The 14,150-nt window shown below is 40.1% G+C and overlaps 1 protein-coding gene across 1 annotated transcript; it reads right to left on the bottom strand.

Annotated features, from left to right (window-relative positions):
• Positions 1 to 2,374: 2,374 nt before the first annotated feature.
• socs4 (suppressor of cytokine signaling 4) lies at positions 2,375 to 6,490 on the bottom strand. The gene is made up of 2 exons (XM_080303837.1): positions 6,112 to 6,490; positions 2,375 to 5,513 (listed from the first exon to the last, which is right to left on the bottom strand). Exon 2 carries the CDS (start codon positions 5,491 to 5,493, stop codon positions 4,309 to 4,311), a length of 1,185 nt encoding a protein of 394 aa, XP_080159963.1. The 5' UTR covers positions 5,494 to 5,513; positions 6,112 to 6,490; the 3' UTR covers positions 2,375 to 4,308.
• Between the last annotated feature and the right edge of the window lie 7,660 nt (positions 6,491 to 14,150).

Genomic DNA, 14,150 nt, shown 5'->3' with positions numbered 1-14,150 from the left:
AGGAAGATCAATAGACATGGCTCCTGAGTCTCTCCATTGCCTGGCTACTGACTTGTGTGCAATCAGGGTGATGAAACATAAAGTTTGCCACATGAAAGACAAACAAGTATGAGAAAGTGATCAGCAAGTGTCTGGTTTATTTCATGTTTAAAATGAAAACTGTAATTTTCTGGCTTTTATCCCATGAAGGATTAAAAAATAGTAAATGCTCAATTTCCTGTGCTACAAGAATCCCACAAATATTTCAAACTGAGTTTAAGTCAACACAGAAAAAAAGGAGCATTTTCTCTGTGGTACATTGGTACTGAACCCAAGATTGCAAGGGAACGTCCTTAAAGCTGAACTAAGATGATTTTATAAATAAACTAAGAAGCTACAGTTCTGTGCAAAAGTTTTGAGTCACCCCTCTTTTTAATATCTGTTGTTAATATCTGTTGCCACACTTTCTACGTGTGGCTACCTTCCTTTACCTCCTCCTTTGGTCTGATCCACTAGAGGGCCCTGTCACCTTAAAGTAAGCATGCAATATGTAGTTTTGGGGTATTTGCTGAAACTAGCTCTATATTATTATATCTAATTTTGAACAGTAACAATGTAACAAAAGCTCAAAAAAGACCACAGCCTGACAAAAGACTAGTGAATAATCAGTCTCTGTTTCAAATACTGAAGTAAGAAACACCGTGGTCCCCAAAAACATGATGGCTACATGATGAATATTTCATACACACAAGTGTAGCTACTCACGCAAGTCACCTCAGCACATTTTCTTTTTCTTTGCACTGGCGTTGCAAAGAGGCTGAACAACACACAAATCAAATGAAAAATCTGCATTCCACACCAGCTTTGCGTTTGTGTGTGTGTGGGTGCGGTCTTTTTCATGTCCTTATCTCCAAAAGAAGCGCTGGCATTTAGAGGTGTCCTTTGCCAAGAGCAGGATGAATTGTTTTCAGAGTGATACTTCAAAAGCAGCATTTTCCGTACCATTAACTTGTCTAACTGTGACACAGCTGCAGCGTGAACACGCAGGCATACACATGATGTAGGGGAGACCGGGGATAGTTGTAACGTGGGTCAGTTGTAACACTTCCAATTTCTCCAATCAGGGCTAAGTTTCAAATGATGTGACTCATCCTGTGCATGCCCAACTCAGTTGTGCTATCACATGTGAAAAATCAGCACATTTTGTCAAACACAAACAATTTAACACGAAAAAAAGTAATTTGTATGCCAAAAAGTAAGTTTTTCTACTTTATTTCAATTTCTAATAGCATTATCTGCTTTGCAGTTAAACTCATCAAACTTAAATTATGTTATTTGTATGTCTATGGGGATATATTCTGTGTAAGTCTTTAGTGCTAATGTTTTAGCCGTTGGCTGTAATGTTAGCTAGTTCATGGCTATAGGAGTCTGGGTCAGTTGTAATAGCAACAGTCTGGGTCAGTTGTAACAATAACGCAGATGTTACAACTTATCACACTATTACTTTAACTTATATTAAACAAGTTGGGGCAACGACATCAGCAGAGAGAGGTTCACTGGTCGCATTTGTATATGCGGTTAATGCCATTGGCAACACAATTCCTCCACTGTTTGTGTTCCCACACATACACATTCCCACACTGTGTCAGAGATGGACCAGTAGGAAGTACTGGTAGTGGAAATAAATCAGGATGGGTGCAAGAAACAGATTTCCTCATCTTTCTGAAGCACTTTGAAAACCACACCAAGGTAAGCCAGGATAAAAAGTAATGGAATTGCGATGCTGGTGAACAACTACATTTTTTCAGCTTCATTGTTATGTTCAAAATTGGTGCAAGAGTTGTAGGTTATAATGCCCACTGGACCAATGAGGCCAAACTCAAGGAAGACCAACCAAAATTAATGAAATATTCAGTTGCAGAAAATTCCATAATTTGTCTTTTTTGGGGGGTTGGTATATGTTCAAAAGCTAGATTTCTGCATTCTGTCACACACACACATAACTACATAAATGGCTCTAAGTGCATTCATGTGTTGAATAAACAAAGATTACATGTTAATGTTTTGTTAGTACCCTTATTTCATTGTGTTACATTTTACCCCAGGATATGTTAGAACTAAACCAGACTATGGGGTTAATTGTAACATTTCACTCTTTGTGTTTGAGACCATACCATGCAATGGGTAATTGTGCTGCAGAGAAAATAGCTGCACTATTTAATAGCAGAGACATGTAAATACTTTGCATTACATTTTGAATCCACTACCTTAAAAGAGCTCCAATTTACAGACAGAAATGTCAAAAATGTTACAACTATCCCCGGTCTCCCCTACTAAAAGCTATCCTAATATGACAACAAATAAATAAATAAATAAACTCAGACACACAACAGAGGGCGTGTAAATCAAATTTATTGGTGTGTGTATGAATACAATATATGGTTATGAACAGTTTCTCAGTCACAACAGGTACAGGTTAGAGGCACGGCTGATGTTAGGACACATTTACAGAGGCGCTTTCAAAGACAGGCAAACGGAGCAGATCGATGTAGTGCTGTCGCCACCTCGTGGCTGGAGAGAAGAATGCAACCCAAATGAACAAGCTGGACAAGAGGCTGACATTTCACCGGCCTGTATCTGCATTCAAAGAGACAAGAGCACATCAGTCCAGTTTAAGCCGCCCTTCATCATCAGCCACGAGTTAGTTTCAGGTTTGATTGTAAGCTGCTTTCACTGCTGTCATTACTTTGATGAGTTTGGTGGTGGTGGTGGGTGGGGGTTAGTTGTTCTTAAGCCCCGAATGAGGACTAAAGAGGATCTTTTTTTTAATGTCAGGTCAGCAACCCTCAGTGACTGTCTTCAAATATTGATTTCTTTTTTAAATTTAAAATTAAAATAAATACAAGCCTTCTTTATATAGCTTTTATTTTGGTCCTGTTTGGGCATCTCCTCTCTGAAGCTTGTTTTCTGTTTTATCGTATTACATTTGATCAGAAATTTATAAACCGCTTATATATAAATAACTGTGATTTTGCGTGTTTCTTTTATGAAAAGCTGCAGATTTTATTGCTGCCTTTCAACACAGCAGCTGAGAGCTGAAAGGCAAAAGGAACGACATTTGTGCTCCTCGTAGGGTTTTAATTAAGTCTCCTTTCCTGTCATAATGCATCTCTAATTTGCTTACATGTATTGATTGCCAGCAGGGTGTTTGAACCCATTTTGTGTAGCAGATAAAAGGCCAAATTAAAAACAGCATCCTTGTTGTCAGGTCCATTTGCCTGATTCAGTTTTCCTGTGCAGGATCGAGTAATCCATCCGGCACAAAGCAGTTCTCTCCAAAGAGATTCAGCTGGAATTCTGTGTTATATTACATCAATGTTTAAAGATGACCTTATATACTCTATATATATACTCTTGGACTCTGCTAGTAGCTTTCCATTATTCATTTCATACTGGGCTTGGGTACAGACCTGTAGTTCTTCGCTCTCTGACGTGGGTTGCTTTACGTCTTTTTGGCCTTTAGTCAGATTTTTAATCTTTAGTCAGATTTGTTCTTGCTGCTTGTTCATCGCAAATACAAGTTTTGAACAGCAGCTGGGTGGAGCTTTGCTGCTCACATACAGAGCTACATACCTCAGATGGACATATTAAAGATATCCCCTTTCAGTGACATCATAAAGATCCAAAGAATGGTCTGAGTGTTCAGAGCAGACAGAAGCCTGAGCCTTTGGCTCTCAATGACGCTGACCTCGTTATTTGACCTTTCGGAATGAATGTTTAACGAGTAACAGTGCATAGATGTGCATGACAGAAAATAAGAAAAGCATACTAAGTACTTATGTAGATATATTGCAAGGCTGGGATGAAATATCATGAAATGTAGAAATTTGTTCGGTTATGCAGTTAGTGAAAAATCCATAATGCTTGCATATTACTAGATACCCCCAGAGTTGCTTTACCTCAAACATTTGACTGCACTAGCTGTGTTCAGGGTTCAAGACCATAACATTTCTATGATCTTAACATCTTCTGTAATGGAGTGTTGGCTTGCTTAAGTCAACACTCAGGCTGTCTCGCCACAGTCCCCTTTAGTGGTTGTTTTCTTGTTCTGTGAGGCTGTCACTCCTAAATATTGAAAGGCTAAAAAAACAGCAATTGCCATTGTTTGCTATCACACCAAATGGAACTGCAGTACAAATGACAATCCTTGGCTCAAGATCGAATCCTTAAACCTCACGTAACAGCAAACACTGTTAGAATTTAATGGCAGTACTTTTGCCAAGGTGAGCTTCTTTTGCTTGTCCTTAGTATGAGGCCTGATTTGGTTAGTCACACAGCACAGGCCGCGTCACACTTAATATGGTATTGTCTGAGATAGTCCCTGAGCTGAGGTGGCAGCGGCAGGCTGTCTATGCCTCGGTAGGTGGTGCAGCTGCAGATCACTGCCCTGCACAAGTGCTGGAGGGAGAAAGGGAAGTTCCTTGGCAGAGGTCTGGAAAGGAGTGGCTCAAAGAAGAGGCAGGTGGCTGGGTCGCTGTAGTGCCTGAGCAGTCCCGTCACACTTGGATCACGGTACATACACGGGTCACGCACATCAAAGCTGAAACGCTTGCCGTTTTGTTCAATACGTGCATGTAGGGAACGGCTGTAGCGCCGAAAGCTCACTGAGAAGAGAAATTCGTCCTGGGCAGAGTCCCGGAGCAGAAACGTGCCCTCGGGCTGGCCCTCCAGCAGCTCCTCTGCCTCAAAGCGATTCAGCACGCCCCAGTAGCATGGGTTGTTGTTGATCTGTAGGAGATCTGGAACCAGGATGTAGTCCGTGTGTCCACACCTACCTTCTTCATGCCCATGAGCACAAGAAGGGTCCCAGTCCTCCAGACTGGTGCATCCAGGCCCAGGGGAGCAGCATATGTCCTCCCACGAGATGGGGGTTTGTGGTGGAGAGGTAGTGGATGAGACACTAGGTTTGAGGGGAGCCTCCATGTCCTTGAGGGCACTTGGGTGGGTAGCATGATTTTTAATAAGGTGCCAACATCGAGCCAGTTCAGACTTGGGTGAGAATGGGCACTTATCCTGCATGAGCTCTGACACATGGATCCTGCGTTTGGACCAGAAGAGCACCGAAAAGGGTCGCGAGGAGCCCGATGAATGATGGTGGTGATGGTGGTGGTGATGGTGAGAGCGCAGAGGGAAGCACTGGCCAACAGCATCCTGAAACTTCTGCCGCAGAGAGCGCCGTGACAAAGCCTTCCGACACATCACATCGATATCTCCAGACGTCAGCGTGTCCCCTAGAGCGCTGCAGCTACATTTCCTCTCTCTGCGCCTCCTCGAACAGGATGATGACCCCACACCCAACTCCTCCGTCCCGTCCATCTCCATGCCTCCAGGGCTCGACCCATTGCGAGAGCTCCGGGAGCGTTTCTTCCCCTTCCAAATGTAACTGTCTGCGCTCCAGCTGCGGAAGCCACTTTTGGGCCGAGTGTCTGAGCCCCGGGGCTTCTTCTCTGACATGCCTGCTTCCACCTCTCAATCTGTGACGAATGCAAAAACAGAATACTCTGTGACAACTGTACTATGTCTTAGGTTTGAAATATGCCAGAATATGAGTATGAGCATTTAAAAGGTGTCTTTGTTTATCTAAAAAAAGTTTCTTATGATATAGGGATGAATAAGTTAATGGGCTATGAGATGTAAATGTAAAGCTCTATTATCTAACTGGCACCATTAGAAGTGCTTTGTGACTAACACAGAACCCTTCGAGAACTTTCTGTAATCTAGGCTGCTGTGGACTCCCACTGCTTGTTCCTATACTGATCATCATCTCCAGTGGCAATAAATCTAATTAAGGCTTCAGAAACATCCTGCAGACAAGAGCGGACTTGTTCACACAAAGCTGAAGACTTTTCAAGCTTCATTTAGAAATAATTCAAGAGCAAAGTCACTTTGAGACGTGTTAGTTTAATACCTAACATTTCTATTTGCATCAGTTTGCAAACATCATCACTGACAATCCGACTATGATCTAATTAAAGGCAACAGATTGTATACAGCAGGAGATTTAACATCAGACTGGTAATCGCTCTTTGTTGCTATTACCTCTTTGAAGATTAATGCATGAGATTATCTTACCTTCCTAACAGTGTCAGAAATAGAGCTCCACATCCATGTTATGACCACTTGTCCACTGCACACTGGTGTCCATGCACGAGACCAGCCTGCAGCCTTTCTTTACCTCTAACAACCGACAGACTGCTCTGCTTCCTATATAATTATGATGCCAAGTCCCTGAGGGGGCAGCAGTTTCCTCTCCGCCCTGGACGGGTCTGAATGAATAAGAAGAGGTAGAGTGGGGTCGAGCCAGCAGAATGGTTGGGGGTAGCGCGGCAAGGAGAGGGCGGTCTCAGATTCAGACTGAAACATCCTCCTTTCTGTCTTACATCCCTTCTTACATGTCCATTGATAAATTCCATCTCCCAAAAAGATCAAAGATAACCACAGCAGTAAGAATTTTTTTGGTCCATACACAAAAGATATATATTATCCGTGCTTATAATTTTTTCTTTATGTTGCTTTGAGTTGCTTTAACCTGACCAGGACCACAGCTTAACCTAAAAGATCAAAGTGCATTTCATGAAAAGCTTTAAGTCTGTGTGTGGAGGAGGTTATGCCTCAGATTTACAGGCAGTCTGTATGCCTGATTAATGATTCAGCTCTGTGGAGGAAACAAGGAAGCATTTTAAAAAGCTTTACTTATTGATTGACTAACCTTTGAGTTTCCCAGTTAAAACTTCCAGAAAGTGCTGCTGATAGGACTCATCTGTCAGCATGATGTCATGTGTACAGTGTGCGAGTAGGAACATGCCTCTGGCTCTGCATGACATTTTGGAAGATCTATAATTCATGAAACAAATAGACTACATCTATCAAACAAATAATATTACTCCCAGTGGTTTAATGTGTGTGTGTGTGTGTGTGTGTGTGTGTGTGCGTGTGTGTGTGTGTGTGAGTTTCTGTGTGCCCTTTCTGCTCAAAGAGATAAAGGATAGTCATCAATAAATCCCTGACATCTCAGATAATGTAGTGACACTCGACTTCCTCTTAACTGAATATTTAATGCTTTTCACATTACCACACAGCTGAACAGGGTAATAACACCATGTGTTGTGGTCAACAACTGGATCAATTTATTTCACTCAAAACTTTGAAATGAAACATCTGAACTTTACAAAGATGACAAAACCTTAGTAAGGTACTTACTCTCTTTAAAAAGTGTCATGAGCTAGGTTGGGAATCCATGGCCGGAGTAAAAGCCAGCAGCAAACTCCAGGTTGAAAAAGGAAGCTAATGTGGACAAGCAAAAAACTGCAGTTCACTAGAGACTGGCACCAAAAGAGGGTCAGTAGACTCCCATATAAATATGCTGAACATAACAGCACTTAAAATCATATTTAACTCATTTTTATCATGCCTAAAGTTCAATTCAACTCAATTTTATTTACATAGCAACACATTTATAACAACAGTCACCTCAGGGTACTTGATGTTGTAAGATATATATTGTAAGATGCTACAACAACAGAGGGAAAACCTCAACAATCTGGCAAACCTATAATGAGCAAGTACTTGGCAAGAGTGGAAAGGAAAAACTTCCTTTTAACAGGTAGAAACCTCCAGCAGAACCAGGCTCAGGGAGATGCAACCATATGCTGCAACCACAGACAAAAGACAAACTGTGGAAGAGAGCCAAGGCAGATATTAATAATAATTAATTATTAAATGTGTTGTATAAACACACAGTGAGTGAAAAACGTGAGTGAAAAAGAAAGCCTTAGTGCTTTGTGGGAAACCCCCAGCAGCCTAGCATATTGCAGTGTAACTAAGGGAGGTCACCTGATTCAGCCCATATACAGTATAAGCTTTGTCAAAAAGTAAACTTTTAACTAGTACTGACCTCTACTAATTCAAGTTACCTAACTGGACCCTTCTACTGTAGTTTGCTGTGTTGTGCCTTTTGAAGCATTTTTAATGGAATGATGGGTATATACTTGTACCCATACAGTTGCACATACAGCTTGCATAGTCCCTTCTGAAAACAAACATGGCAGGAGATAAAATGCTAGTGGTAAAGTCTTGATGCATGCTCAATCATCCCAGGTAAGGAAAAAATTTGATTGTATGATGCTAGTGGTAAGGTATCAAAATGTGTCCAGTACAGAAACCACTGAATGGTGTCACAACCTTAATCATTTTTCTGTGGATAAACACTTCCTATACCTCATGCTATTGCTAGCATGACAAGCTAGCAACTCCTAGCTAGCATGCTTAATGTGATTAGTAACACTAATGACCTATTATTTAATGATAAAATGGCTGTGATGACAAATGTCTATAATGCACATAAAATGTCAAAAAGTATTGGTCAAAAAACATAACAAAAAAACCCTAAAAAGATGTTATTGCAAACAAGGAAAGATAGTAGTAGCTGTTATTTCTGATGGGAACTAAATGTCAAACCTAATTTCATGATAATCAAGCCAGTTCCATTCATCCATTATCCATCTTATCCTTTTCAGGGTTGGGGGGGGGGCTGGAGCCTATCCCAGCTCTCTTAGGGCCAGTCTGTCGCAGGGCATATTCAAACCTAATACATTTTGGGGATTCCTAAAAACCACTGAAAGTTTTTTCTCAGTTTTGTGACGCCTACTTTACAATTTTACGCAGGGCCATATCAAGTTTCACCCCTCAGTTGATAAATAATTGGTAATTTCACAAAAATAAATTGGGGGGATACTCTCACTTGTACTTTGACCATATTTACTGCTTTTTGACCCTTTTGTGCTGTTCTGATATCTCCCTTCATTCTGTAATTTTATAAAGTGTGTCATTGGGGTGTGGTGCAGAGTTTTGTGAAGGAAGTGCCTCGAGCAGTGGATGAAATCGAGTCTGCCCATTAACTTGCTGCAGCCAAGACTCGACCAGGGGCTCATATCAGTCCACATTATAGAGGCATCGATCCCTGGAGTCGGAGCATTTATGAATAATTGATGCAGCTTTGAATGAATGGAGAAGTTACTGTCCTTGTATATGTTTTATGTGAAGGCTATAACAGACATTTGTTTGCTGCTATTTGTTCAGTAATGGGGGAGGAACTGTTAGGTATGTTATAGCCTGAGTTACCTTGTTTCAACCTAGTCTTGGAAGCATATACAATATGTGGTTGCATGTTCTGTGAAGTGAAATAATAGACTTTTGATTAGTTTATATTTTTAAAATCAGGTTTAAGTCCAACAGCTAATCAAGACACAGATGGATGGATGGAAATTGAAACTATAGCTCTAGATATCCAAAAAGTTGCTTTGCCCTAGACTTTTCTGCAGTCAATCTTTTTTCAGACCCCATGGGAATGGCCTACTTTATCGTAGATTTAAAATGAAATTGATATAACTGCTAATTTAGCCCATCACTTTATAGTTAAAGCCATGACCACAAAATTACAGTTCAAGAAATTTAAAGAAGGTCAGTCGCTTTCTTTCCAAGCTCCTGCAAATAGACTAAACACATTTTTAGAAAATGTAGTAATTAAATTAAAACTGCAAGATTTCAATTCACTGTGGCATAGTGTGTTACTCATGGTATTCTTGGTGACTGTGGTCCCAACTAACTCAGATCATTAATGAGCTCCTCCCATGTAGTTTTATGCTGGTCCACCGCCTTTCTCTATGATCATCCTCAAGCCATGAGGCAAGATCTTGCATGGACTTCCAGTCCGAGGGTGAATTATGTTTCATTTCCATTTCCAAATAATTTCACCAACAATTGTCATCTTCTTGCCCAGGTTCTTGCTGACAGCCTTGTAACCCATTGCAACCTTGTGCAGCTCTACAATCTTGTCCCTGATGTCCTTTGACAGCTGTTCGGGCTTGACCATAGTGGTGAAGAGGCTGGAATGGAAGAAACTGACTCTGTGGACATGTGTACTTAATAACATGAGTTGAAACCTGGAGTATCTATAATTGTTTGATTGACTCATGGTCAACCAAAAGATCCCCAGGTCCTGTGGCTGCAAACTAAGCCCAAATCATCACTGCTCCATCAGTGCTTGATGTTAGTGTGGGGTGTTTGTTTTGATATGATGTGCTTAGCTGTCCTAAGGACATTGTTCCAAAAGTCTTGCAGGTTTTATTTAATTGCTTTTTTCGTTGGCACTTTGCAAACTCTGTTTAGATTTTGTCTTTACAACACTTCCATACAACCCCTACTCGTTCAGTGTTTTTCCTACTTTTATTGTTATAAACTTTAATATTTAACTATCATGTTAAAGTTTATAAGAAGAATATGAATTTTCGTGAGGGTTGTAGAACCTGAGATGTCGCTCTTGGGATTTTGCATTTTTTTCTGAGCATTGTATGGTCTGGTCTGACCTTATGTTGAATTTGATGAAATGCCCACTTCTAGAAAGATTGTTGTGTTGTGTCAATATACACCTTTATTCCTCTGGACCAGCAAAGTGCCCAAACGTCTGCTTTGATAGAGATGGTAACACCTGATGGCAAGGCTGCTACTAACCCTACTCTTTTTAACACATCGAAGTAATTTAAAAGACAAACTTCCTCTCCACGCTGACAAATCTTAGACTCTTATGTTCTTGAATATATTTAGTTATTAAAACTTTAAATGTTATTTCTTCCACTCTGACACTGCTGTATTTCCTTTTTTAGTAGTTCTTCCACATATAAAAGTGCAGATTTAGGTGTATTATATACACAGTGCTTTGTAGCTATTAAGATGCAGACAGGCTTGGATATTCATCTCCTAGACATGTGAGCCACAGTATCGACTTTCCTCCAGGGAGGTTTATTTATGCCTACCGCCGCTCTGTTTCCCGCAAGTAAGGTGCACACAGAGAGGTTTCTCTTCTATGTCATATTAGAAAGCGCGTAACTTAAGCTAGGCCGGTCATTGGACTTAGTGACTCAGTGTATATACATACACAGATACTGATATAGTGCATACCCTATACTCTTCATGTGCAGTATGCAAATCGCTAATTAAATACCACAGATGAGCTAGAAAAAGAACTCTGACCACTATATCCACAGTGAAAAAGTATCTTATAATCAGTAAACATGAAAAAAAAAAACCCCATCAAAGATACCTTTCTACAGGCAGACATCATTGGAGCTATGAGAATATAGTGGTGCTAGAGTGTAGCAAGATTTCTTTGGTGTCCCTTAATGGGAGAATGGTCAGAGCGTCCTGTATGTTGAGAACCTTTTCACATCATCAATAGGTGTCTCGCTTTTTCACTTTAACCTGTATGGTTTGCTTTAGCGGGGTAGCAAAGGGCAGTCTGCCTTCATCTACAGAAGGTTTCCATCTGTGAGCTCTCTTCAACCACAGCCATCTTGAGCTGGTCTCAGCTGCCAAGGCTGTTTCCATGATGGCTTTCTTTAGGTGCTTCAGTTCCAAAGGAAGTGGTGCATAGATGTTGCAGGGAAACCTCTTCCAAAAATCATTAACATGCTGCTTATCTTAAAATATGCAAGTATAAAAGGGTGGCTCTGATTCAGAAAGTGGAGAGAAACATTTTGGTGGGTCATTCTCTATAACCTCCAGTTGAATGAGACAGCAGGATGTAAGTTAACAGTGTTTTACACTCCACTGGCCCATTATGTAATGACGTCCTGACAGGACATTGTAGCAGTGATCAATATTAAGAGGATGAAGAGGATGGGAATCCAACTAGATAACCTAATTACTTGTTATTACTGCCACATGCATCTAAATCCTGAGCATACAAGAAAGCACAGGGCAAATGGAATAAGATTCATTGATCAGCAGCCTCGACAGCATAGCTGATACTGTTTTCACTCTGTGACTATCAGAATCAGAATACTTTATTCATCCCGAGGGATGCCAGGCAGCATATTATCAGCAGCCTCTTCTGTAAAACTAACACAGAAGTTTTACAGAAGAGGCTGTCTGTCTGTGTGTCATCATGACAAAATGTGATCGCTGAGAAATCCACTGTAAAGGGCATACCTAGTGTAGTTTGAAGACGGACATGGCTAAACTCAGGAGCACTAAGTAGAAACAGTCAGATGCAGGGAGAGTGAGCACCGACAGCACTAGTGTAAGAGTGGCTCAGTTTCACAGGCAGCCCATCTTCGTTTGTAGTTCACAGAATTCACCCTCGCTGTGAATTCATAGCATTTTATGGAAATCTTCAAAACATTCATTGCATGGTGAACTTACTACTTGTCTTGACTGTTACAGGCATTGCTGCATTCTCCCTTGGTGTCATCATTGTGTGATGGAGTTTATCAGTTGATAAATGTCATCAGTAACAGGCTTTAAAGTGAAACGCCAAAACTTTGAAAGTCCTTCTTTTGATAATTTTTTATTCTTCACAAAACCACACAGCAAAGACTCCAAACTGGCCCACACGAGGACTTTAGAAAATGTGGAGGGCAGCATAAATGTTATAATTTTTTGACTGTATTTTCATAGATTTTATAGCTTTTTCTCCTGATAAAGACCTCCACATGTCCATTGTCATATAATGTGAAGTAGAGAGAGATTGAAGTCTCCCCCTCCAACCATCACACCTGAGGGGACAAAAGAACTTGACACCCAACCCTTTAAAAAAAATGATCAGAGTGCTAGAACAGAGCTTTTCCCTATCTGCTAGTAAGTAGGTCATCTTTATTCTTAATCTAAGTCAAAAATGCAAGTCTGAGTAGTAAAAACATATATTCTAATGTCTAGATTTCGCGTGCGACATGATCCATCCTCGACCTTTTATTGATGTCTGAGTTTGACAAGATAAGAACTGTGTTGCCAACCCATCCTTATACTTTTGAACAAGAAAAATAATGTTACATGTTGTAAGGGTTAAAGGCAATATTATGAATCGTGTAAATTTTCTGATAGTTAACTGTGTTCAGTACTGATCAGAACATAATCAGTAAACATATAGATGTTTGAGTTCGGCTGAAATGATGAATGAAAATAAAAGTAAGAAATTAAAAGTAAACCTCAAAATGTGGTTTTAGTGTCAGGGTTACAATTAAGTTATGGTTAGGTTTAGGGTAAGGGTCAGGGTTAGGCATTATGTCAATGAGATGTCCCCACAAGGTAAAGTAAAAAGTAAAAATATTCTTGCTTATTGTTAGAAGTAATTACTGAATTTTGTGAAACACTTCTGGTTTTTTTCTGTGTCAGTCCATTATGCAGTTGCAGGAAGAAAAACTTCCTTCCTACGATCGATACAGTGTCACACAGTGTCCAGCCGCTAAACAAAAACAATCAATGTATCACCTTATTGATCTAAGGAAGGAAGTTCTTCCTTTGAAGGGGGGGGGGGGGGGGGTCAGAGATCAGAAGACAAGTTCAGCTTAGGAAAATCTTGTTGACGCTTATAATGTGTGTTGATTAATTATTGTATGCACTTTAGTTCAAAATGTCATCCTTGTCCATTTTCTCCAAATATTGTCATTGTGTAGACTTTCTTCATCTTATTTTGTTTATCTTTGTCCAACAGGAGCCATCTGTATTGTGGGGAGTTCTCTTTAAAATTGGCTCAAAATGACCAGAGTTCTCAAAGGAAATGTGAAATATAAGTCCAATAAAAAACTTACCAACGAACAAAGCTGTTAGCTGATAAACTTAGAACTTATTATAACAGCCACCACACTGACCTACTGGTCTACAGGAAGTGGACTCATTCAACCGGTAGCAGTACTTTACAGTCTTTACAATCTTTCATAATTATACAAACAGGCCACCATTAGAAGGTGAAGCAACAGTGTTACTTTGTGGTTATGGCTGTGTGTCATTGAGTATTTGTTAACTGTGAATTGTTAACTGTGGATTTAGTTATCTGAAGCAAGGGTATAATCATACCCATAGATCTGCCATCCTGATTGATTGTCCTGAAATTTAACTGACTTGATGATCAAGTGTTCCCTTCATTTTTTGAGCAATGTATTTACAAAGAATGCACTCCAGAAGCAAAAAAAGACAGAAAGAATATAAATAAAAACATAAATAATAAAATCTTAAATACCCAATATGTTATTTATGTTATATGTAATATTTGAGATGAGAGAAGAAATGTTATTTTATAAGTGTGGAGTGGGGGCAACAGAGAACGCCTAGACTTAGAT

The sequence above is a fragment of the Astatotilapia calliptera genome, chromosome 1 (genome assembly GCF_964374335.1).
Source record: "Astatotilapia calliptera chromosome 1, fAstCal68.1, whole genome shotgun sequence".
In the NCBI taxonomy this organism is placed as follows: Eukaryota; Metazoa; Chordata; class Actinopteri; order Cichliformes; family Cichlidae; genus Astatotilapia; species Astatotilapia calliptera.
This window is presented reverse-complemented; position numbering and strand designations above follow the sequence as displayed.